The following is a 24,048-nucleotide window of genomic DNA, read 5'->3' as shown; positions in this document are numbered from 1 at the left end:
TTATAAATTGATTTGTATTTTAATGAGGGAAAAATGTATTTCACCCCTCTGCAAAACATGACTTAGTACTTGGTGGCAAAACCCTTGTTGGCAATCACAGAGGTCAGACGTTTCTTGTAGTTGGCCACCAGGTTTGCACACATCTCAGGAGGGATTTTGTCCCACTTGTCTTTGCAGATCTTCTCCAAGTCATTAAGGTTTTGAGGCTGACGTTTGGCAACTCGAACCTGCAGCTCCCTCCACAGATTTTCTATGGGATTAAGGTCTGGAGACTGGCTAGGCCACTCCAGGACCTTAATGTGCTTCTTCTTGAGCCACTTCTTTGTTGCCTTGGCCGTGTGTTTTGGGTCATTGTCATGCTGGAATCCCCATCCACGACCCATTTTCAATGCCCTGGCTGAGGGAAGGAGGTTCTCACCCAAGATTTGACGGTACATGGCCCCGTCCATTGTCCCTTTGATGCGGTGAAGTTGTCCTGTCCCCTTAGCAGGAAAACACCCCCAAAGCATAATGTTTCCACCTCCATGTTTGACGGTGGGGATGGTGTTCTTGGGGTCATAGGCAGCATTCCTCCTCCTCCAAACACGGCGAATTGAGTTGATGCCAAAGAGCTCGATTTTGGTCTCATCTGACCACAACACTTTCACCCAGTTCTCCTCTGAATCATTCAGATGTTCATTGGCAAACTTCAGACGGCCCTGTATATGTGCTTTCTTGAGCAGGGGGACCTTGCGGGTGCTGTAGGATTTCAGTCCTTCACGGCGTAGTGTGTTACCAATTGTTTTCTTGGTGACTATGGTCCCAGCTGCCTTGAGATCATTGACAAGATCCTCCCGTGTAGTTCTGGGCTGATTCCTCACCATTCTCATGATCATTGCAATTCCACGAGGTGAGATCTTGCATGGAGCCCCAGGCAGAGGGAGATTGAAAGTTATTTTGTGTTTCTTCCATTTGCGAATAATCGCACCAAATATTGTCACCTTCTCACCAAGCTACTTGGCGATGGTCTTGTAGCCCATTCCAGCCTTGTGTAGGCCTACAATTTTGTCCCTGACATCCTTGGAGAGCTCTTTGGTCTTGGCCATGGTGGAGAGTTTGGAATCTGATTGATTGATTGCTTCTTTGGACAGGTGTCTTTTATACAGTTAACAAACTGAGATTAGGAGCACTCCCTTTAAGAGTGTGCTCCTAATCTCAGCTCGTTACCTGTATAAAAGAGACCTGGGAGTCAGAAATCTTTCTGATTGAGAGGGGGTCAAATACTTATTTCTCTCATTAAAAATGCAAATCAATTTATAACATTTTTGACATGCGTTTTTCTGGATTTTGTTGTTGTCATTCTCTCTCACTGTTCAAATAAACCTACCATTAAAATTATAGACTGATCATTTCTTTGTCAGTGGGCAAACGTACAAAATCAGCAGGGGATCAAATACTTTTTTCCCCTCACTGTAACTGGCTAACGTTGGCTAGCTACTTCCAGATAAATGCAGAGCTGGTTAGGCTGTTTTTATGTTATCCAGAGCGTTAGTGACTGCAACTGTGCTGCTGGCAACAATTTAATTACACTTTTTTGTTATTAAGGCACATTAAAGTTCACATGTTCCAGAAGGCATTTCTGCAAAAAAAATAACATTTTGATAAAAAATAAAAGTTTACATTTAAGTGTGAAGTAGTGATGCACGACATATGCCTAGTTTCCTGAAACTAGAAGATAATCCAGAAGATCTAGAAGATAATCCAAATTACTGAAACAGTGGCCTATAGAAAACAATGCATTTGAATATCATTATAAATTACTTCCATTTCAGTTTGAAACAGAGGCAATGCAGAAAAAGTAAAGACATGATACTGTGGTGGCCAAATATATTGGCACCCTTGCACTTTTCTTAAATAATTCCCTATTTCTTCTAAAATAAGTTGAAATTGAAAAAATGGTTTGGTCTCCACACGATGTCATCGGATTGTCAACATTACAGAACACATTTTTTGGGGGGGAAACTTAAGTTCAAGGCCCCCAGTACCAGAGGCAGCAAAGCAATGGCACAGCATTATCAAACCTCCCCATGTTTGATTGTAGGGTGTTATTTTATTAGAATGCTTCATTTGGTCATCAATAAACATAGTGCTGATCTGTATTGTCAAAGCGCTGTAATTTTGTTTAATTTGTCCACAGAACATTTCCCCAGGATTTAGGCTTTTTTAGGTTGGGTTCAAATGGTGCTCATTCAGCAGTTGGGTCTTCCTATGTTTACCAACGACTAACTGAAACATTGCAAGAAAATAACAACCTCCCTACAATCAAACATGGGTGAGATTGGATAATGCTGTGCGGTCCATGCCATGTTTTTTTTTTCTTAATTAAAATTGTAAACTTAGATTTCCTCACAAAGAAATTGGTTCTGCAATGTTTAACAATCCTATAACAACATGTGGATACCAATTTATTTTTTCAATTTCAACTTATTTTAGAAGTAGGGAATTATTTAAGAAAAGTGCAAGGTGTGCAAGGTATATTTTTCAATATATTTGGCCGCCACTGTATATGATTAACTTTTTTTTTTTTAAGATATGGAAAAAGATATTCAGAAACCTAACCTTTATTTATTTTTTTACAAACAATGCATTCAAGGCACAATCCTTGATACCTTTTCCAGCCAAATATAAGCACTCAAATTCATAGATGGAGCTATGGATGCAAGGAAGGACTAGATCAAAATTACAGTTTAAACTTATTTGGAAGCTAATTGTTTATAAAGTACAAACCATGGAGTAAAACAACCACCATATATATTTTGTGTTACGATAGTTGTACTAAGCTCATAAGGCATTTATAAATTACATTCTTCAAGAATGAATGGGTGTAAATCATCAATTGAAATAACCATTGAACAGCTGTAAATATTGTAGACAGATTGACCCTGTAATGATCAAAAGCAAATTGTTTTGACCTGAATGGGATTGCATGGTGTGACTGTGATTAGTTCAGAGCTCAAAAGGGAGGAAATAGACAATATATTAGGTAGACTTGATTGAGCTCATGATCCAAAGGCACTTTCTTTAAAGAAAACAACATTAACATAATATGACCTCACTCACTGTGATTGGAGATCCCTTGCAATACTGTGAATGGTATCACGTACTATTTTATTAACACAAACTGGTGATTCCATTCAAACTAAACTAGGCCTACTTTACTGTAACCAAACAGGATGTCTGTGAAATCTTATCTTGGGTGACTCTTTCAATCACTCACACACCCATGGTGTAGATATCCCATCAATCATCATTAACGACTTGTGAGGCTTAGTTTGTGCTACATTCCTGGGTTGTGCACACGACCCTCCTCTCTCAGGTTTTTGTGTGAGTTGTCCTTGTAGATTTAGTTTTGGACACCATTCTTTTCGACGTGCTCCTTAATTTTCCTGGCCCCATCCCAGCTGACTCCTCTAGTTCCAATTCCTCTCTGTTGACTAGTTCTCTGTCCTCGTCCAGTTTGAGTATATGTGGCATCAACAGTGTGGCGCTCTCCTGCTGCAGATGCTCTCTTTCCAAGAGGCTGCCTCGTGGTGGCTCGCTTGCAGTTTGAGGCATGCTCATGTTTGTGTTCTGCTGCCCTGCAGGCAAAGCAAGAGCACATCCACCTCTGCAGGAGCTTTTTTCTCCAGTCACATCATGCCCATACTCCTGGAGGCTCGGTTGGGACCTTTGGCATGGAGGCGGCTTCACCATGTTCTCCAATCCAGAGCTTGAGCCAGAAGGAGGCTGGGTGGCACAGCCGCACGGCCTATAGACAGCGACTGCGGTATTTGGCAATACGGAGTCTGAGTCCAGCTGTTCTGAGACCTGCGGAGTGGCAGTGGAGATATTGTCCTGCTCTGCCTCGTCCTGAGTAGAGACAACAGGATGCATCTCGATCGTGGTAGAGGAGGTACCACAGGGATGTGTGTTGTCCCTAGCCATGTTGCAGTCATTTTCCACTTGGATAACCTCCTTGTTATCTCTACTGTCTCTCAGGTCAGGGGAGTCCCCCACTGTTCGGCTGCATGTCCTTGTCTTCGCGGTGTCCTCCGCAGCGGAGCTCTTTTGATTCTTCAAGGCTTTGTACTTCTAATACAGAGACATAAGAGGCAGATGTGAGGAATGAAAAGAGAGCAAGCACTTTGTGGAGGAGGTATGTGTAATTGCTGCAGTTTGACAACAAGACACTAAGTATCTGGCCTTAATGGCCATGTACTGTTATAATCTCATTTTTAGTCATTTTAGCAGACGCTCTTATCCAGAGCGACACAGTTATAGTGAGTGCATACATCATTTTTTCATACTGGCCCCCGTGGGAAACGAACCCACAACCCTGGCGTTGCAAACGCCATGCTCTACCAACTGAGCTACATCCCTGCCGGCCATTCCCTCCCCTACCCTGGACGATGCTGGGCCAATTGTGCGCCACCCCATGGGTCTCCCGGTCGCGGCCGGCTACGACAGAGCCTGGATTCAAACCAGGATCTCTAGTGGCACAGCTAGCACTGCAATGCAGTGCCTTAGACCACTGCGCCACCCGGCACAGCCAGAAGGGGACTGGCCACCCCTCTCTAGGTTTCTTCCTAGGTTTCTGCCTTTCTAGGGAGTTTTTCCTAGCCACCGTGCTTCTACATCTGCATTGCTTGCTGTTTGGGGTTTTAGGCTGGGTTTCTGTATAGCACTTTGTGACATCTGCTGATGTAAAAAGGGCTTTATAAATACAATTTGATTGATTGAAGTATGAATGCGATTGGGTCTATGGCGCATACCTGTAAGTTCTGGAAGTGCATGAGGGACTTGCAGTGAATGTGCCTGGCCGTGGACTCGAAATAGAAGAACTTATGGCACAGTCTGCAGAGAAAACCAGCCACTGGTACAACAAAGCTTGAGCCTGGAGAAAATAAATGGAGAGATATAAATGAGGTGGGAAATAAATAACCATGCTACTTCTCACTTTCTATCCTCCAGTTTCGTTTTTATCAATCCTTTCTAAGTGACTGGGTGCGTCATCATAGCAACAGCATAATCACCGTATTGTGTTTCGGAATCAAACGCTTCGTAGTCCCCCGCTTGCTCTAGCGGGACCGCTCTTTGACCAGGCTGCGCTCCCTGCAAAAACAGAGTGAGAAATTAAACATGACGCATGGCAGGAATGTTGCTTGGGAAATTTAGTCAAATAATACCCTGCTATCCTCATCCTCTTGGGTCTCCTCCTCAAAGTCATCTTCTCCCTCGAAACATCCCACTGCATCCACAGTGATGAGTTCCTCAAGGACCTCTGGCTCTCCCTCCTCCCGGAGCTGGGCTCAAAAGGAGGACATGGGGGGAATCAACACTGAGCTAAACAGTGCCCTCTGCTGGACATTGTGCTTCATGAACGGTGCATTGGTCACTTAAGGGGCAAATCCCACCTTCTGTCTAATTTTCACTTAGTAATGCATTGAAAATTTGACTAAAGTGGCAGTTAGGATTTGCCCCTGAAGTGGTAAGTAGCCAAGCGAGACTAGTCAAGTCATAAACAAGGACAAATGCCCCAAACCAAAAATGAAAGGTCCATGGATGACAAATTAGAAATTTTACAATATGTGCCATTCCATAAACACACATTATTATGCACTACTGTTCATTCACATGCACACCTCTGCCACCTGCCGCTTGTGTTCTCGGGACTTCATGTGCTCCACAAACTTCCGTGGTGTCCTGAAGTGGCGTTTGCAGACGGTGCAGAAGGGACGTGAGGACTGCTTTGACAGCTGAGAAACCAGAGGGAGGAAAAGGTTTATGTTATGGCTCTACCCGCTTCCGTTCTCCACAAAGCCCATTTGGCCTTTTTACTCTCCCCAACCTTAGCGCTTCTCTCTGATGTCACTTTTACCTTGTGCTCCTTGGTCCTCCGGTGCTCGATGAGGTCGCCGGTAAAGTGTGTTTGGCAGGTTGCACACCAGCGCCGCACCCCTCCTGTTTTTTTGCCCCTGGAATGTAGCCAAACAGAATTTGAAATCCGCCCTGTTGCGTTTTCCAGGGTGCCTGGCTACTGCCAGCCCCCATGTCTCAGTCCCACCACCACTGACAGAGTATTGTGATGATAGAGAAGCGTAGTAAGTAATATGGTAATAGAGGTTGCCCCTTACCCGGCTTTGTGTGTGCCCTGTAGGGAGTTGCCCACCAGCGGTAATAGATTGACCAGACAGGCATTGCTCACTTGCTGAATCTCCATCATACATTGTTGATGTTCCACTCCGTTCATATGGCTCTGGAAATTCTGCAAGCGAGAGGCAGACAGAGTAAATTAATTTGATGGGTGGAAAGACCATTCATTTGACAGCAAGAACATCTATCAACCTGGTCATGTTTAACATCATCTACACTTACATACAGTATTCATTTTGTCAACAATAACTACGACGAAAAATACTAATCAACGACCTTTGTCCTGACTAAAACTATAACTATAACGAGACACCCTGGAAAAAAAAACTAGTCAATTTTAGTCAACGAAAATGTGAAAGAGACGAGAATTCCACGTGAGACATGGTGCTCCTTTTCATCTGTTTTGTCCAATCCTAAGCATGCATGCAGAATATTTAAATGCTCTCCTCTCATTGGCAGAATTGACATCTTTTAGTTGAGCGGTCTGATTGAGCTGATATGCCCGGCTCTCCCACACAGCTCCCAGGCGGTCACTTCAGTCACTCGTCAATTTCTTTAACTGACGCAAAGACTGGACACTTGACTTATAACTAACCTTTACTAGAAACAATGTTTACTCTCACTTTCATGTAGGCTATTTTTGATTTGATCACATCTGAAGCTCTATTTTCATTCATTAAATCGCTGTTGCCACTCTTGCGCCGCTGTCTGCAAATGCGAGTTGCGGTCGCTTCTTTCCTATAAGGATTTGTTGAATATTAGGAGTATAGTAATACTTCTAGCATTTTTGTAAAGCTCAAATTCTCCAGTTTTCGAGGAAACCACTTATGCACCCCCTTGATGGTCATGATGGGGAGAAAAATCAGAGCTGTAAATTGTTTAACCTGTAGCCAATGCTTTATAGCCTATAGGGTTAATTATGGCTGGCTTTGGTTACAATCTGTTACAATATCAATGTTACCTGCTAAGCTATACGAGGGGATAGTAGACCTAGTTGGACAAGGATATCTGAATGTGCACATGATGGAAGTTAGAGGTAGCCTGAATATTCAGTATTTAAAATTTAAAAAATGCACTGACTTATGTGACTAAAATGGCTGTGACTAAAACTTGGCTATAATTGTCCAGAGTTTTAGTCGAATGATAACTAAAACTAACGAAGGATGAAATTACTAAAATGTGACTAAGACTAAAAGGTATTAAGACTAAAACTAAATCAAAAATGAATTTGCAAACATTTCTAAAAACCTGTTTTCGCTTTATGGGGTATTGTGTGTAGATTGATGAGGAAATGTTTTTATTTAATCCATTTTAGAATAAGGCTCTAACATAACAAAATGTGGAAAAAGGGAAGGGGTCTGAATACTTTCCGAATGCACACTACCAGTCAAAAGTTAAGACAAACCTACTCATTCAAGGGTTTTTCTATATTTTTTACATTGTAGAATAATAGTAAAGACATCAAAACTATGAAATAACACATGGAATCATGTAGTAACCAAGAAAGTGTTAAACAAATCAAAATATATGTTATATTTGAGATTCTTCAAATAGCCACACTTTCCCTTGATGACAGCTTTGCACACTCTTGGCATTCTCTCAACCAGCTTCACCTGGAATGCTTTTTCAACAGTCTTGAAGGAGTTCCCACATATGCTGAGCACTTGTTGGCTGCTTTTCCTTCACTCTGCGGTCCGACTCATCCCAAACCATCTCAAATTGGGTTGAGGTCTTGGGATTGTGGAGGCCAGGTCATCTGATGCAGCACTCCATCACTCTCCGTCTTGGTAAAATAGCCCTTACACAGCCTGGAGGTGTGTTTTGGGTCATTGTCCTGTTGAAAAACAAATGATAGTCCCACTAAGCCCAAACCAGATGGGAAGGCATATCGCTGTAGAATGCTATGGTAGCCTTGCTGGTTAAGTGTGCCTTGAATTCTAAATATATTACAGACAGTGCCACCAGCAAAGCACCCCCACACCATAACACCTCCTCCATGCTTTACAGTGGGAAATACACATGCGGAGATCATCCATTCACCCACACCGCATCTCACAAAGACACAGCGGTTGGAACCAAAAATCTCCAATTTGGACTCCAGACCAAAGGACACATTTCCACCGGTCTAATGTCCATGTGTTTGTGAGGTGTTTCTTGGCCCAAGCAGGTCTCTTCTTCTTATCGGTGTCCTTTATTGGTGTTTTCTTTGCAGCAATTCGACCATAAAGGCCTGATTCACACAGTCCCCTCTGAACAGTGTATATTGAGATGTGTCTGTGACTTGAACTCTGTGAAGCATTTATTTGGGCTGCAATTTCTGAGGCTGGTAACACCAATGAACTTATCCTCTGCAGCAGAGGTAACTCTGGGTCTTCCATTCCTGTGGTGGTCCTCATGAGAGCCAGTTTCATCATAGCGCTTGATGGTATTTGCAACTGCACTTGAAGAAACTTTCAAAGTTCTTGAAAACGTTCCATATTGACTGACCTTCATGTCTTAAAGTAATGATGGACTGTCGCTTCTCTTTGCTTATTTGAGCTGTTCTTTGCTTATTTACCAAAGAAGGCTATCTTCTGTTTACCCCCTCTACCTTGTCAAAACACAACTGATTGGCTCAAACGCATTAAAGAAATTCCACAAATTAACTTTTAAGAAGGCACACCTGTTAATTGAAATGCATTCCAGGTGACTACATCATGAAGCTGGTTGAGAGAATGCCAAGAGTGTGCAAAGCTTTCATCAAGACAAAGTGTGGCTATTTGAAGAATCTCAAATATAAAATATATTTTGATTTATTTAACACTTTTTGGTTACTACATGATTCCATATGTGTTATTTCATAGTTTTAATGTCTTCACTATTATTCTACAAATGTAGAAAATAGTAAAAATAAAGAAAAACCCTGGAATGAGTAGATGTGTCCAAACTTTTGACTGGTAGTGTGTGTGTGTGTGTGTGTATATATATACAATATTATATTGTGTGACGCTGCAAAAAACTAGTATTATTTCAATTCTATAGTTGGATGTACACAGGTGCATCACTTCTCAAAGTGAGAAATAGCCTAACATTCTGCTTGCCTAGGTTCAAAGGAACCAACAAGCATGATATTGACAGTCCATTCCCCAAGCAGCTGTACGGTTTTATAGTACTTGTGCTAGCTTGAAGCGTGTGGCTTTGTCCTCACCTGCTGGTTGTGGTAGGGGAGGCTGCAGATGTAGCAGTAGTGGCTGTCAGACGCAGCTCCCCTGTCACTGTCCTCACCCTGTCCCCCTACACCACAGGGGGTCCCCGTGGCTGCAGCCAACTCCTCTAGGCCTGTGCTGAACGCCCGGCTCTCGCTGCTCTGCTGGATGGTGACTTTCAGGGACGTGCCTACCCCCAGAACATGCTGCAGCCCAACACACAGGCCAGCATCTAGTCAGCACAGACAACACTCGCAGATGGAATTTTTTTTAAATTAACAACATCAGGATTAGGAAATTCAATTAAATCCTTAAATTCCTTTAGTGCCCACGTACTTCTGCTGTTATACTTTCTTCGCAACATTCCTCCGCCACTTGAATGGAAGTGCTTCCTCCTCTGTACTCGACAGCAGAGATATCTATCGAAAAGCAAAATATATTCTGCGCTAAAACCACAATGGATGAATTAAAACAAAAGCTGGACCTGCGGGATAGATAAAATAAAATAAAAAATGTATAAGGGCAATGGCTTAGCTGTAAGCAGCGCTGTATTCACTAGAAATCAAACGGAAGCAAACAGCCGAAATGCAAAGGGACTATGCTGAACTTGTCCAATGACAAACGCTCGTTTTCATTGCGAAATGTTTTCCGTTGCAAAGAGTTTGGCTACAGTGTGCACTAATGAATACACCCCTGGTGACCTATTTCATGTCTCCTGGTATGTCAGCTGCAAATATCTATACCATTGATTTGATTCCTATTTCATTACAACAGCAATGTGGCAGAATCAAGAGTGCCACGAAATCCTCAAAACACAGACCTACAGGCTTCGATACATCTGTTGGCATTCTATTATCAGACTTCGGGACTGGCTCTTGTCCAATTGTTATATTCACAGGCTCTTCTGACCTGTGAATAAGATCGGTCCAGAAAATAAAAATATTAATAATAAATAAAATAAATAACAAAAACAGATTTAAATTCAACATAGCTGTGGTGGTGGGCAGAATAACTGGGTTGTGTTTAGTAGGTAGACAACAGAGTGAAAACATGGAGGTCTGAACTTGAACATGTCCAATAATACAGACTTTTGTTTTCCATTGCAAAACATTGTTCTGCGGTAAGCCCTACTGAACAACTCCAGTTAGATACTTACCCATTCATCTTCGGCTTCTTCATCTCAGGCTCCTCCTGTTGCTTTGCAAATAATTGTCCATCTGATTCCGTATCCTCCATCTCTGTAAAACAAGGATAACACATACCCAGATCAGCACAAATTGAAACGGGCATATCAAGACACTTTAAATCAAGTGCTATCTTTCTTCATGACACAAGTACTTCTGTATTCAATTTAGTTGTGAAGATAACAGTAGCTAATGCGGTACTTTATTTATTTTGACGACCCAGACCAGCATTTTCTTTGTTCACACACAGAAGATAGACCGTCAAACATGGATTTTTATTGTTACTTTCTCGTGGCTGTGTGGCTGGGGTGTCAACAGAAATAAGGTGCCAGGTTAGCTAAGAGGATTTCTGGAAACCCACACCAGAGTCAGGTGTATAGGTGAGATAAGACCATGGGACTCACCTGTATTGGTAGTCCTATCACCCCTCTCCCCGGGCCCCTCTGCACTGCTGGAGCTCAGCTGGCCACCAGCACTTCCAGTCCGTTCATTTTCCCTCTTCCTAACACAAATGTCCTGTTTGGACACAAACACAACACACATCATTAAATCATTATTCAATAGTTCACACTGACAATTCATTTTAGGATGTGCAGTTGCTCCATGTTCATTTAAGTAAAGAAGAGAATGGTACTGTAGATGTACCCTATACTGTAGCAGTCCTGCCCAGAAAGGGTCTCAGAGTCAGAATGGTAGAAGAAGAGATTAACCTTGTTTAAAATGTGTGCATGGGAATGATAGGGTCCTGATGAGGACAATCCCACTTGGGGGATAGGAGCTGGTCCAAGGAGAGATTGCCTTGCCCCCTCAGCCAAAAATGAAGTAAAGGGTAGGCCACTACCCATGGCCAAGCCTCGCATGTTACCTACAGATAGAGGAGGAAGACATTGTATGTACTTGGAGGATAATTTCATATCCCTATAACATCTCCACAGCATTATGATGCTTCTATATGCTACTAATACATCAACCACCTTCCTGTGAGAGAAGAGAAGACCGAGACTTACCTCGCATCGGTTGTTGCATGAGCAGTGCCCCTTGCAGCATGGGGTTGGTGGCAAGGAGTGGGGCCCGGGGAACTGGGCAGAGGTTGATCATGCTAGGAGAAGGTGGTCTGATATACATCAAAATGAGAAAAGAAAAAGAAAAATGTGGATAAGGTGCTTCTGACTTTATTACTTACTAGGTTTAGTGTAGCTGAGGAATGCTCAACGCCATTTTCTTATACTGAGGCAGAGTTGAGTATTGATAACTGGTCACACGATTTGCTAGTAACAACAGTGAGTCACCATCAGTCATAGCCCAATATTGGACTAAAGGAGCCTAATGTTACTCCTTAGTCCAAGGACCTTACATGTCCTGTTTAAAAGGGCGAATTGGCTCTGGAAGCCAAAACAGCCATATACTCCATCTAAACGTGATTGTCAATTGCGGTAAAGTTCTAGAAGCATAAATCCCTCTACTTTCAAATCACATCAAAATAATTTCACAAACGCAAAATACACACTTACTGTACACCGTTTTAACACAGTTGCAGCCGACAGTATTTTTCAGTGACAACATGTTTGTGGCGTCCGTCTTCTGTTTAGATACAGGTGTGCGGAGACGCAGATAGCTAATTAGCACAGGTAGTCCACTCTGTCTTCCGTCTGTTTTCCGTAAACAAGCGCTGTAACATGGAAATATGGCTGTGTGGGTACTCTAACCCTATAAAAAGGTGTGTATCAATTTAACCGTTAAAAAAACGTTTAACCGTATTTCTCGCTGATATGAAAGATAAGGTCCTTACGCTTCCAAAGCCGTACCGCAAGCGTCACAGCTATTAAGGCAACACACCGAGGTAAAGTAGGTTTTATATCAGACATTCGCCGTTAGCCTATTTAAAGGTTGACAACCATTTCCACTCCTCTCTGATTAACCATGAAGGATCTTTCACGAGCAAATTGTTAGGCACCGGACAGGTAGTGTTGATTTGCTAGAAATAATCAAAACAATTACAGTGCCTTGCAAAAGTATTCATCCCCCTTCGCGTTTATCCTATTTTGTTGCATTACAACATGTAATTTAAATTGATTTTTATTTGGATTAAATGGACATACACAAAATAGTCGAAATTGGTGAGGTGGAATGAAAAAAATTACTTTTTAAAAAAAGTCTAAAAAATAAATAACGGAAAAGTGGTGCGTGCATATGTATTCACCCCCTTTATTTTTTTTTTTTATTTTTTTTTTTTTTGGGGGGGGAAGGATCAGCTTAATATTGCAGATAGATTGTATCTTCTATCAATGTAATTGTCTGCATCACTTCCAATCCCCCATATTTTTTTTTATATATATATACAGTGGGGAAAAAAAGTATTTAGTCAGCCACTATTTGTGCAAGTTCTCCCACTTAAAAAGATGAGAGAGGCCTGTAATTTTCATCATAGGTACACGTCAACTATGAAAGACAAATTGAGAAAAAAAAATCCAGAAAATCACATTGTAGGATTTTTTATGAATTTATTTGCAAATTATGGTGGAAAATAAGTATTTGGTCACCTACAAACAAGCAAGATTTCTGGCTCTCACAGACCTGTAACTTCTTCTTTAAGAGGCTCCTCTGTCCTCCACTCGTTACCTGTATTAATGGCATCTGTTTGAACTTGTTATCAGTATAAAAGACACCTGTCCACAACCTCAAACAGTCACACTCCAAACTTCACTATGGCCAAGACCAAAGAGCTGACAAAGGACACCAGAAACAAAATTGTAGACCTGCACCAGGCTGGGAAGACTGAATCTGTAATAGGTAAGCAGCTTGGTTTGAAGAAATCAACTGTGGGAGCAATTATTAGGAAATGGAAGACATACAAGACCACTGATAATCTCCCTCGATCTGGGGCTCCACGCAAGATCTCACCCCGTAGGGTCAAAATGATCACAAGAACGGTGAGCAAAAATCCCAGAACCACACGGGGGGACCTAGTGAATGACCTGCAGAGAGCTGGGACCAAAGTAACAAAGCCTACCATCAGTAACACACTACGCCGCCAGGGACTCAAATCCTGCAGTGCAAGACGTGTCCGCCTGCTTGAGCCAGTACATGTCCAGGCCTGTCTGAAGTTTGCTAGAGTGCATTTGGATGATCCAGAAGAGGATTGGGAGAATGTCATATGGTCAGATGAAACCAAAATAGAACTTTTTTGTAAAAACTCAACTCGTCGTGTTTGGAGGACAAAGAATGCTGAGTTGCATCCAAAGAACACCATACCTACTGTGAAGTATGGGGGTGGAAACATCATGCTTTGGGGCTGTTTTTCTGCAAAGGGACCAGGACGACTGATCCGTGTAAAGGAACGAATGAATGGAGCCATGTATCGTGAGATTTTGAGTGAAAACCTCCTTCCATCAGCAAGGGCATTGAAGATGAAACGTGGCTGGGTCTTTCAGCATGACAATGATCCCAAACACACCGCCCGGGCAATGAAGGAGTGGCTTCGTAAGAAGCATTTCAAGGTCCTGGAGTGGCCTAGCCAGTCTCCTGATCTCAACCCCATAGAAAATCTTTGGAGGGAGTTGAAAGTCTGTGTTGCCCAGCGACAGCCCCAAAACATCACTGCTCTAGAGGAGATCTGCATGGAGGAATGGGCCAAAATACCAGCAACAGTGTGTGAAAACCTTGTGAAGACTTACAGAAAACGTTTGACCTGTGTTATTGCCAACAAAGGGTATATAACAAAGTATTGAGAAACTTTTGTTATTGACCAAATACTTATTTTCCACCATAATTTGCAAATAAATTCATTAAAAATCCTACAATGTGATTTTCTGGATTTTTTTTCCTCATTTTGTCTGTCATAGTTGACGTGTACCTATGATGAAAATTACAGGCCTCTCTCATCTTTTTAAGTGGGAGAACTTGCACAATTGGTGGCTGACTAAATACTTTTTTTCCCCACTGTATATATATATATATATATATATATATTCCCCTTTATTACTTTTCAACCCCACCATCCTTTCCCTACTTGGAGTAAATTAGTGAACAACAACGCCCAGGCCTCTACTTCCGGTCCATACTCACTATCTACACCTTATGGACAGAGTTAATTTTACAATAATTCTATATCTATATCTATATCTATATCTATATCTATATATATATCTATATATATATATATATATATACTATATATATATATATATATATATATATATATCTATATCTATATCTATATCTATATATATATATATATATATATACACACACACACACATATACATATATATATATATATATATATATATATACACATATATACATACATATACATATACACATCTATTTATTTTTTTTCTCCTGAACTTCTTCTACTCTCAACCTCTCCGATCATCTTCATGATGTCCATCCGGTTTGCCTCTAAATGCCATATCTTTCTAACTGTGCTCCTTCCCAAAAGCTCCCAACATACAACCTATATACTTATTATGGACACAGTATGCTTACATTATTAGCTATCTTTGTTATTATTTGTTGTTATTTGTTATTAGTCCCATCCTTCAACTCTATTCAATACCTCCCATCTATCTCTTAACACCATCCATATAGGATTTCTATTTGCCATATATATTTCAACCATACTGTGATGTTTTACAAAAGTTCTGAACCTTTCTATTCTCATTGCTTCTACAGATTGTGAATTAAAAATAAACATTTTTGCTAAAAGTATTATTATATTATTGATTGATTGACTATGACTTTTCAGATCACCCAGTAATGCTATCTGCAAGGTTAGTTCCAGGTAAATATTGCAATCCTTTAGCCATTCCTGGACCTGTGTCCAAAAACAAGCTACAAATGGACAGAACCAAAACAAATGATCTAATGATTCTATCTCTTCACAGCAAAATCTGCAGAGCTGGGAAGATTGTATCCCCCATATAAATAACATTCTATTGGTAGCAAGAATTTTATATAATAATTTAAATTGAAAGATTCTAATTTTTGAATCCGGTGTCGTTTTGCGTGTCAGTTCATAAACACTATGCCATGGGATCGGTACGTCAAAGATCTCTTCCCAACTATTTTGCAATCTATATGGGACTGCTGTCAATCCTTTGGTCCTTAAGTGAAACTGATATACTTTTTTATTTATCACAGTTTTCCTTAACCAATTATGTTCTTTAATGCAAGGCCGACAGACAAGTTCCTTACTTTCTCCCCCTTCAACTTTCCTCTTCCACTTTTGCGGTATGGCTGCAATTATTTGGTTGTAATTTTGGGTAGAGCAGACATTTCCATATGTTTTTATTAGCTGCATGTGCGACATAACTCCACCAGTCCTACCGATGATATCATTTACGAAGATTATACCTTTTTTAAACATTCTGTCAATAAATATAGGTTTTTTGTCAATTAGTATATTTGAATTTAACCACAATATTTGTTGCATTATTTGTTCTGTCGTTTCTGGAGGATTAAATTGAAATTGTAACCAACTTTCTATGGCTTGTTTTAGAAATAGTGACATTTGGGAGATTATTTCCTTTTCAAATAACTGAAAGTGAGAGGTTGTAATCTGAATAAAGGGAAAAAGGCCTTTCTTGAACAGTGGGTGAGACAATCTTACTAATTTGCTTGAGAACCAGTTCGGATTTAAGTATAACTTTTGGATGACTGAAGATTTTAGTGATAGGTCTAATGCTTTAATATTTAATAATTTCTGTCCTCCGAATTCATATTCATTATATAAATATGCTCTTTTAATTTTGTCTGGCTTGCCGTTCCAAATAAAATTGAATATTTTTTTCTCATATATTTTAAAAAACTGTTTGCTAGGCGTAGGCAAGACCATAAGCAAATAGGTAAACTGGGATAATACTAAAGAGTTAATCAGGGTGATTTTTCCACAAATTGACAGGTATTTTCCTTTCCATGGTAGTAAGATCTTATCTATTTTTGCTAACTTTCTATTAAAATTTATTGAAGTGAGATCATTTATTTCCTTTGGGATATGTATTCCGAGTATATCCACATCACCATCAGACCATTTTATTGGTAAACTACATGGTAATGTAAAAATTGTATTTTTTAGTGATCCAATACGTAATATAGTACATTTGTCATAATTTGGTTTTAATCCAGAGAGGTTAGAAAATGTATCTAGATCCTCTATGAGGCTGTGGAGGGATTCTAGTTGTGGATCTAAAAGAAAACATGAATCATCTGCGTACAATGACACCTTTGTTTTTAAGCCCTGTATTTCTAATCCTCTGATATTATTATTGGATCTGATTTTAATAGCTAACATCTCGATGGCCACAATAAATAGATATGCCGATAGTGGACAACCTTGTTTCACTCCTCTTGACAGTTTGAAACTTTCTGAGAAATAGCCATTATTTACTATTTTACACCTAGGGTTACTATACATGATTTTGACCCATTTTATAAGAGATTCTCCAAAATTGAAATGCTCCAGGCATTTATATATGAATTCCAGTCGAACTTTATCAAATGCCTTTTCGAAGTCTGCTATGAATAGCAGGCCTGGTTTCCCATATTTTCCATAGTGTTCTATTGTTTCCAATACTTGCCTTATATTGTCTCCAATGTATCTTCCATGTAAAAAACCTGTCTGATTAGAATGAATAATATCCGACAATACCTTTTTAATTCTATGCGCTATACATTTTGCTAGGATTTTTGCATCACAACACTGAAGTGTAAGGGGCCTCCAATTTTGTAAATGGACTGGATCTTTATATTTTCCACTTGTATCCTGTTTCAGTAATAATGAGATCAGACCTTCTTCTTGAGTGTCAGATAATCTACCATTTACATAGGAGTGGTTAAAACATGCTAATAACGGTCCTCTTAGTATTTCAAAAAAGGTTTGGTATACCTCGATTGGTATGCCATCCAACCCTGGAGTTTTCCCGGACTTAAAGTCTTTAATTGCATCCAGAAGTTCCTCCTCTGTAATTTCACCTTCACATGAGTCTTTCTGTGTGGCTGTTAATTTGACATTATCAATAGGAAAAAAATCTCTACAATTAGCTTCAGTTAGAGGAGATGGAGGCGACTGAAAAGAAAACATATGCTTAAAATACTTTGTTTCTTCCTTCAAAATATCATTAGGTGAATTATGGGTGACTCCGTCAATTGTAACCAGTTTCATTAAGTTCTTTTTGGTAGCATTCCTATGTTGAAGATTAAAAAAGAATTTTGTGCATTTTTCCCCATATTCCATCCAGTTTGCTTTATTTTTATAATATATTACACTTGATCTTTCTTGAATAAGTTTTTCCATTTCTTTTTGTTTTTCCTCTAATTTATTCTGAGCCTCTATGTTACAGTTTTTATTGCCATCTATCTGTTCTGTTAGACTTTCTATTTCCTTTCTTAGTATAAACTCTTTTGACCTAAATTGCTTTTGTTTTCGAGATGAGTACTGAATTGCATGGCCTCTAAAGGCACATTTAAAGGTGTCCCATACAATAAGGGGATTCGCTGTACCTAAGTTATGTTGGAAAAAGTCAGTTATAAATTCCTTTGTTCTAATTATAAATAAATTATCATCTAATAGGCTTTGATTAAATTTCCAATATCCTCGCCCACGTGGAAATTCAGTCAGAGTAATGTATATGCCTATTATATGATGGTCCGACCGCATTCTGTCCCCTATCAACACTTTTTTTACTTTTGGTGCCAACGAGAATGAGATAAGAAAGAAGTCAAGACGACTAGCTTGATTCAGTCTCCGCCATGTATATCTCACTAGATCAGCATATTTAAGCCTCCATATATCTACTAGTTCTAATGTATCCATGACATTCACAATTTCCTTAAGAGCATGTGGGTGATTGTTTGTGGTGTGATTTCCTTTTCGGTCCATTGAGCTATTTAAAACAGTATTATAATCCCCCACCATAATAATATTGTCTTGAGTTGCTTGCAGGCTTGATAATTTATTATATATATTGTCAAAGAATTGTGGATCATCATTATTTGGTCCGTAAAGGTTAATGAGCCATATCTGTTTATTGTCCAATACCATATTTAAAATAATCCATCTACCTTGCGTATCTATTTGGACAATTTGCACATTCGGATCGAAATTACTATTAATTAATATCATCACCCCTTTTGAATTTCTTTGCCCATGGGAGAAGTATATTTCCCCCCCCCCATTCTTTTTTCCACGCTACTTCATCTCGAATTGTTGAATGAGTTTCCTGTATACAATAGATATTATATTCCTTCTCTTTGAGCCATGTAAATATTGTTATTCTTTTGTTATTATCAGCTAAGCCATTACAATTATAACTGGCTATACTTATTTCACCATACACCATAATGAGATACAAGTTTCAAGTCTATTTATCATTATATATGTTTGTAAATTTACCAATAAAAAATAGCGTAATGATTGAGTGTCCATATAGCTGTACCGTGATATTTGCATTGCTACGGAGTAACCCTTCAATTGTTCTCCACTAATTCCCCCGCTAAAGCCCCTCCCCATCCCAAGTTGAGCCGTCATCCCAGTGATCAGCATCCCCCCCACGTCCCTCCGTATCCCTAAGGCCCTGAGAGGCCAGGACCCATCCATCGAAAACAGCACACAGTGCCACCCACAAAACAGAAGCAGGTTAACCGCCAAAAGCATTTCCAATGCTTTCACCTCTATATATATATATATATCTATATAACTATTATTTATTTATTTTATTATGCATATCCTATTTTCCATCATTATCAATTAATATGCGTAATAATGTCGGCAGTTCACGCATAGGATTCTAACATATAACCAGGATTGCCATTATATTACATTTAATTCATTGACAAGCAATTATTATCCTAGCAAATAATTCCCGCGGTCCATCCCATACCCCCCCCCCCAACATCCCGACCCCCCCCACAACAGATGCCAGACCAGCACACACGCACATACTCACATACTCCAACACACTCAACCCCCCTCCTCCACAATCCACCATAAAATCCAATACTCAACGGCTGTTATATCCCAGAGCCCAACCCGAGAAATAACTTGATCTACGAGTGCACATACAGTTAAAGCTGATTGAGAAAGCATGCAAATTGAGCAGAAATTGACAACAATGTGAGATTTGATTAATCTACTTAATCTATGTCAAGTCCTAGGTGATGGAGATCAGATCCACCCTCTTCACCTGAGACACAAACACTCTGATCCCCTGTTGTAACCATTTTCCCAAGCATCTCCATGCGGTCAGACCTTTGATTATTTTGTGCCACCTGGGCCACAATGATAAACCCCCTCTCTGATTGTCCGAGTGTGACCCCCTCCCCATGGGTTACTGCAGCCAGTGTTGCCAGCACTGCCACTACCTGGGTGGGCGTACCCCACCGGAATCCCCACCGGCTAGGTAAAAGGTCGTCAAGGTTCTCATTAGCAGCTTTGAGAATTTCCTTGTATATTATGCTCTCCCATCAGGGGGCTCTGGCTTTGTAGGACCAACCCTGCCAGGCAGGCTCAGAATCTTGAGGGGGCGGTGCTGCTCAAGTAGGTCTCTGACCGCATTTATTTCTCTATTTAGGCTGCATATTCACAGCAGGTCCATAAAATAGATGGGAACTTCTCTTTGGTGTATGGGTCGCTCAGGTGGGTGTCCAGGTTATAGGGTTAGGGATCTTTCCATCATGATAGGACAATGAATAATTAGATTAGATGTTTACTATATTTAAAAATGTATATCCCTCATCTACACAAAATTGAAAGCTCTCTCTCTCACTACCCCTGTTCATAGACCCCCGGTCGGCTCTGGGATATGCAACCATTTCCCCTCTCACTCACTTAACGCCGTACCTTTTCAAACACAAAAATGCACACCACATGGCTGACTGCGGAAGAAATGGGCCGAGCGTGCAAACGCACCCGCATCCACATCTGCTGCAAGGGGGAAAGGACGCCAGAGAGAACACAGGACCAACCACAACAACCATCCGCCAAAACAACAACCTCCCGCCAAAAAATCCATGTTCTAATTATTTGTATATAAAGATGTATTATTCTGCTTGTTATATCGTTTTATCCATTTATAAAATACTATACTTACTATAAATATTATTTAATATTACAATCCCTATCATTGCTAGTATCAGGTGCTCCAATATTTGACTCCTCCATTACAACTTTTAGAATAGCCATGGAGTAGTCTTTGTGTCTCTGAACATTTGGTTGTCAATATATAATTTATCCACCACTAGTGCAACACGTTTCCCTTTTAATCTGTTTTCCTTGAAGATTGGATACAGAACTTTGCGCCTTTCTACAATCTCCTTCGGGAACTGATCATTCATGCCTATTTTCGTGCCAGCAAGTCTCCTTCCCAGGCTTTTCACCATAGCTTTGTCCTTAAAAAAAGCAAATTTGGCAACGATTGGGCGCTCATATTTCTGTCCTCTTTTTCCGAAACGATGTACACGTTCGAGTTGGATTTTATCGACAGCCTCGAGTGGGATTTGCAGCGCTGTATGCAGGAAGTCCTTCATAATATTCTCTGTTATTTCTCCCTCCTTTTCCTGAATACCCGTAAGTACTAGATTTTCCCTCATCGATCTAGTTTGGATGTCTAGTAAGGCTTCTCTCAGAAGATTGTTCTCCTTTTTTAATTCCCTAACGTCCGTTTCCATTTTAGAGACTGTCACTTTTATTTCTTTGGTTTCTTTCTCCATTACCAAAGCTTTTTCGTCACTCATTTGAAGACTCGCTTTCAACTCTTTTACGTCTTTACTGACCAGTTCTAGTATGCCCAATTTGTCATTTATCGACTTCAACAGGTCGCTTTCCACACTTACCATACCTAGTGGTGAAAAGCATATATCATCTGTATCAGTCGATGAGTCGCGTTTTCTTTTGGGGATCGGCTCTCCACGCTTGTCTTCAGTCATGTTTGGGTGTTGCTTGTTGTAGTAATATTTGTCGATATATTTCTCTAGCCTTATGATCTTATTTCTGTTATTATCCAGATTGAATTATATTAACTGCGAATATATGAAATGCTAATATTTAGTCTAACTTACTGATTTTGAATATTATGTTTTTATCTTGAGGTGTTTTGTACCGATTTCTATTCAATACGCCATCTTGTTTACGCGCCTACTCTGGTCTTGGCACCTGCGCCTTCGCTCTCTGTCTCTCTGTCTCTCTGTCTCCCGAAGGGTATTCACCCCCTTTGCTATGAAGCCCCTAAATAAGATCTGGTGCAACCAATTACCTTCAGAAGTCATATAATTAGTTAAATAAAGTCAACCTGTGTGCAATATAAGTGTCACATGATCTCAGTATATATATACACCTGTTCTGAAAGGCCCCAGAGTCTGCAACACCACTAAGCGGCACCATGAAGACCAAGGAGCTCTCCAAACAGGTCAGGGACAGATCAGGTTTGGGTTATAAAACAATATCAGAAACTTTGAACATCCCACGGAGCACCATTAAATCCATTATTAAAAATAGAAAGAATATGGCACCACAACAAACCTACAACAAACCTGCCAAGAGAGGGCTGCCCACCAAAACTCACGGACCAGGCAAGGAGGGTATTCATCAGAGAGGCAACAAAGAGACCAAAGATAACCCTCAAGGAGCTGCAAAGCCCCACAGGGGATATTGGAGTATCTGTCCATAGGACCACTTTAAGCCGTACACTCCACAGAGCTGGGCTTTACGGAAGAGTGGCCAAAAAAAAAGCCATTGCTTAAAGAAAAAAATTAGCAAACACGTTTGGTGTTCACCAAAAGGCATGTGGGAGATTCCCCAAACATATGGAAGAAGGTACTCTGGTCAGATGAGACTAAAATTGAGCTTTTTGCCCATCAAGGAAAACGCTATGTCTGGCACAAACCCAACACCTCATCACCCCGAGAACACAGTGAAGCATGGTGGTGGCAGCATCATGCTGTGGGGATGTTTTTCCATCGGCAGGGACTGGGAAACTGGTCAGAATTGAAGGAATGATGGATGGTGCTAAATAAAGGGAAATTATTGAGGGAAACCTGTTTCATAGTGAATAGTTATGCACGCTCAAGTTCTGTTTTTTGTGTCTTATTTCTTGTTTGTTTAACAATAAAAACATATCTTCAAAGTGGTAGGCATGTTGTGTAAATCAAATGATACAAACCCCCTAAAAAAATCAATTTTAATTCCAGGGTGTAAGGCAACAAAATAGGAAAAATGCCAAGGGGGGTGAATACTTTCGCAAGCCACTAAAAAGGCATTTAAATAAATGTTTTGCAATAACTTTATTGATTGTTAAACATTAACACGTTCATTATTCTAAATAGGTCTGACCTACTTTTACAACCTGGGGGGGTATGAGATGTTGACGAGCAGGTGTCCACATACTTTTGTTAATGTCTGATTGAAATGTGTAAGAAAATTAGCTTTATCTTGAAAATTATCAGTAATCTACAACAACATTCTAGATTTCTATTGGGGTCCAAAGGGTTAATATTAAGTTACCTGAGGTAAGCCTTCAAGGTTTAAGCGGGTATATTGCATTGCTAACAGCGAAGCTGACATTGTGTCGCAGAACAACGGGCTGTGAATAGAACGTTCGGAAGGCGAGTTGGCGCTCAATAGAACTAATAGGAGCTGGCAGTGTGAAAAATGCCCTGAAATAAGGTATGTTTTATCGAGATTACTTCAAAATTGCGGCAAGCAGCTGGGACATAGTGATATCATGAAACTGGGATCCATGGCGGATGTAATGAACTAATTTTTATCAGAAAAAAAGCGTTAAAAATGTCATGTGTCCAGCCTAGCTAGGTTCAGTGGGATTTGATAGAGAGCACCCATGCAGAAATGTCTTACCGGTTCATTTGGTACTGGTGTGGAAGTTGGGATGGCATGAATTGGGTTGTTTGCAGCTGCTGACGTTGTTGGAGATGTTGTTGAAGCTGCCAAATACGTTGCTGCTGTTGTTGATGGCCGAACATATTGCTAGCTAACGTTAGATAGATAGCTACTAACCTTTACGATGTAGCTAACTATTCACAAGTAGTAACAGCAAATGTGACTAGCTACATATGTGCTTGTCTAATTAACGGTACAGCTGACATGCTAATTTAGTTTCTCTAGATAACTAACGTTAGACAGATAGGAATCAGCGTTATTCTAGCCAGCATAGCTACGTTAGCTAGCTGAAAATATGAAATTAACAAGAAATGCCCTGTAGCAAGCTGTGCATTTACAATACCTGCTTCAGTTGCACATCTATTTAGGTGGTTTCAAAGACAGTAGATACAGTTTTCACTTTCAAAACTTGTCAGCTGGCTAGGTACACTGGCTCCAGTTCAACACTAAAAAGGTACGTCCGGGTCACGGAATTCTTCTTCTTCGATGAGGTTTAACGGAGGTTGGCGTCCAATTTGTTGTATTACCGCCACCTACTAGACTGGAGTACAACTCCCTTATATTTTGCTTGAAAAATACAATTTACATTTACATTTTAGTCATTTAGCTGACGCTCTTA

The 24,048-nt window shown here is 40.3% G+C and overlaps 1 protein-coding gene across 4 annotated transcripts; it reads right to left on the bottom strand.

Annotated features, from left to right (window-relative positions):
• Nucleotides 1-1,505: 1,505 nt before the first annotated feature.
• On the bottom strand, nt 1,506-23,871 carry ciz1b (cdkn1a interacting zinc finger protein 1b). Of its 4 annotated transcripts, none has more exons than XM_084180436.1 (16): nt 23,773-23,866; nt 23,388-23,491; nt 11,548-11,654; nt 11,251-11,405; nt 10,945-11,056; nt 10,513-10,594; nt 10,177-10,265; nt 9,693-9,775; nt 9,359-9,562; nt 6,153-6,283; nt 5,897-5,993; nt 5,661-5,774; nt 5,205-5,321; nt 5,052-5,130; nt 4,791-4,912; nt 1,506-4,110 (listed from the first exon to the last, which is right to left on the bottom strand). In XM_084180436.1, the coding sequence occupies exons 2-16, from the start codon at nt 23,423-23,425 to the stop codon at nt 3,352-3,354; spliced, it is 2,289 nt and encodes a 762-aa protein (XP_084036562.1). In that variant the 5' UTR covers nt 23,426-23,491; nt 23,773-23,866; the 3' UTR covers nt 1,506-3,351. The 4 variants fall into 4 exon arrangements, with proteins under 4 accessions (XP_084036562.1, XP_084036560.1, XP_084036561.1 ...); XM_084180434.1 differs by having other exon boundaries at nt 23,388-23,488; nt 23,773-23,847; XM_084180435.1 differs by having other exon boundaries at nt 23,388-23,871.
• Nucleotides 23,872-24,048: the final 177 nt, after the last annotated feature.

This window comes from Coregonus lavaretus, assembly GCF_964263955.1.
Source record: "Coregonus lavaretus genome assembly, chromosome: 17".
In the NCBI taxonomy this organism is placed as follows: Eukaryota; Metazoa; Chordata; class Actinopteri; order Salmoniformes; family Salmonidae; genus Coregonus; species Coregonus lavaretus.
Note: the sequence above shows the minus strand (reverse complement) of the source record. Positions and strands in the feature narration are given on the sequence as shown.

Excerpts from the sequence above, each read along its gene's own strand:
- ciz1b (XM_084180435.1), bottom strand. The coding sequence starts at position 23,512 with ATGTTCGGCCATCAACAACAGCAGCAACGTATTTGGCAGCTTCAACAA. Across the intron at positions 11,655-23,387 it reads CACCAGTACCAAATGAACCG|ACCACCTTCTCCTAGCATGA; the intron begins GTAAGACATTTC and ends GATGTATATCAG. Across the intron at positions 6,284-9,358 it reads TCCCCTACCACAACCAGCAG|AATTTCCAGAGCCATATGAA; the intron begins GTGAGGACAAAG and ends TCTCGCTTGCAG.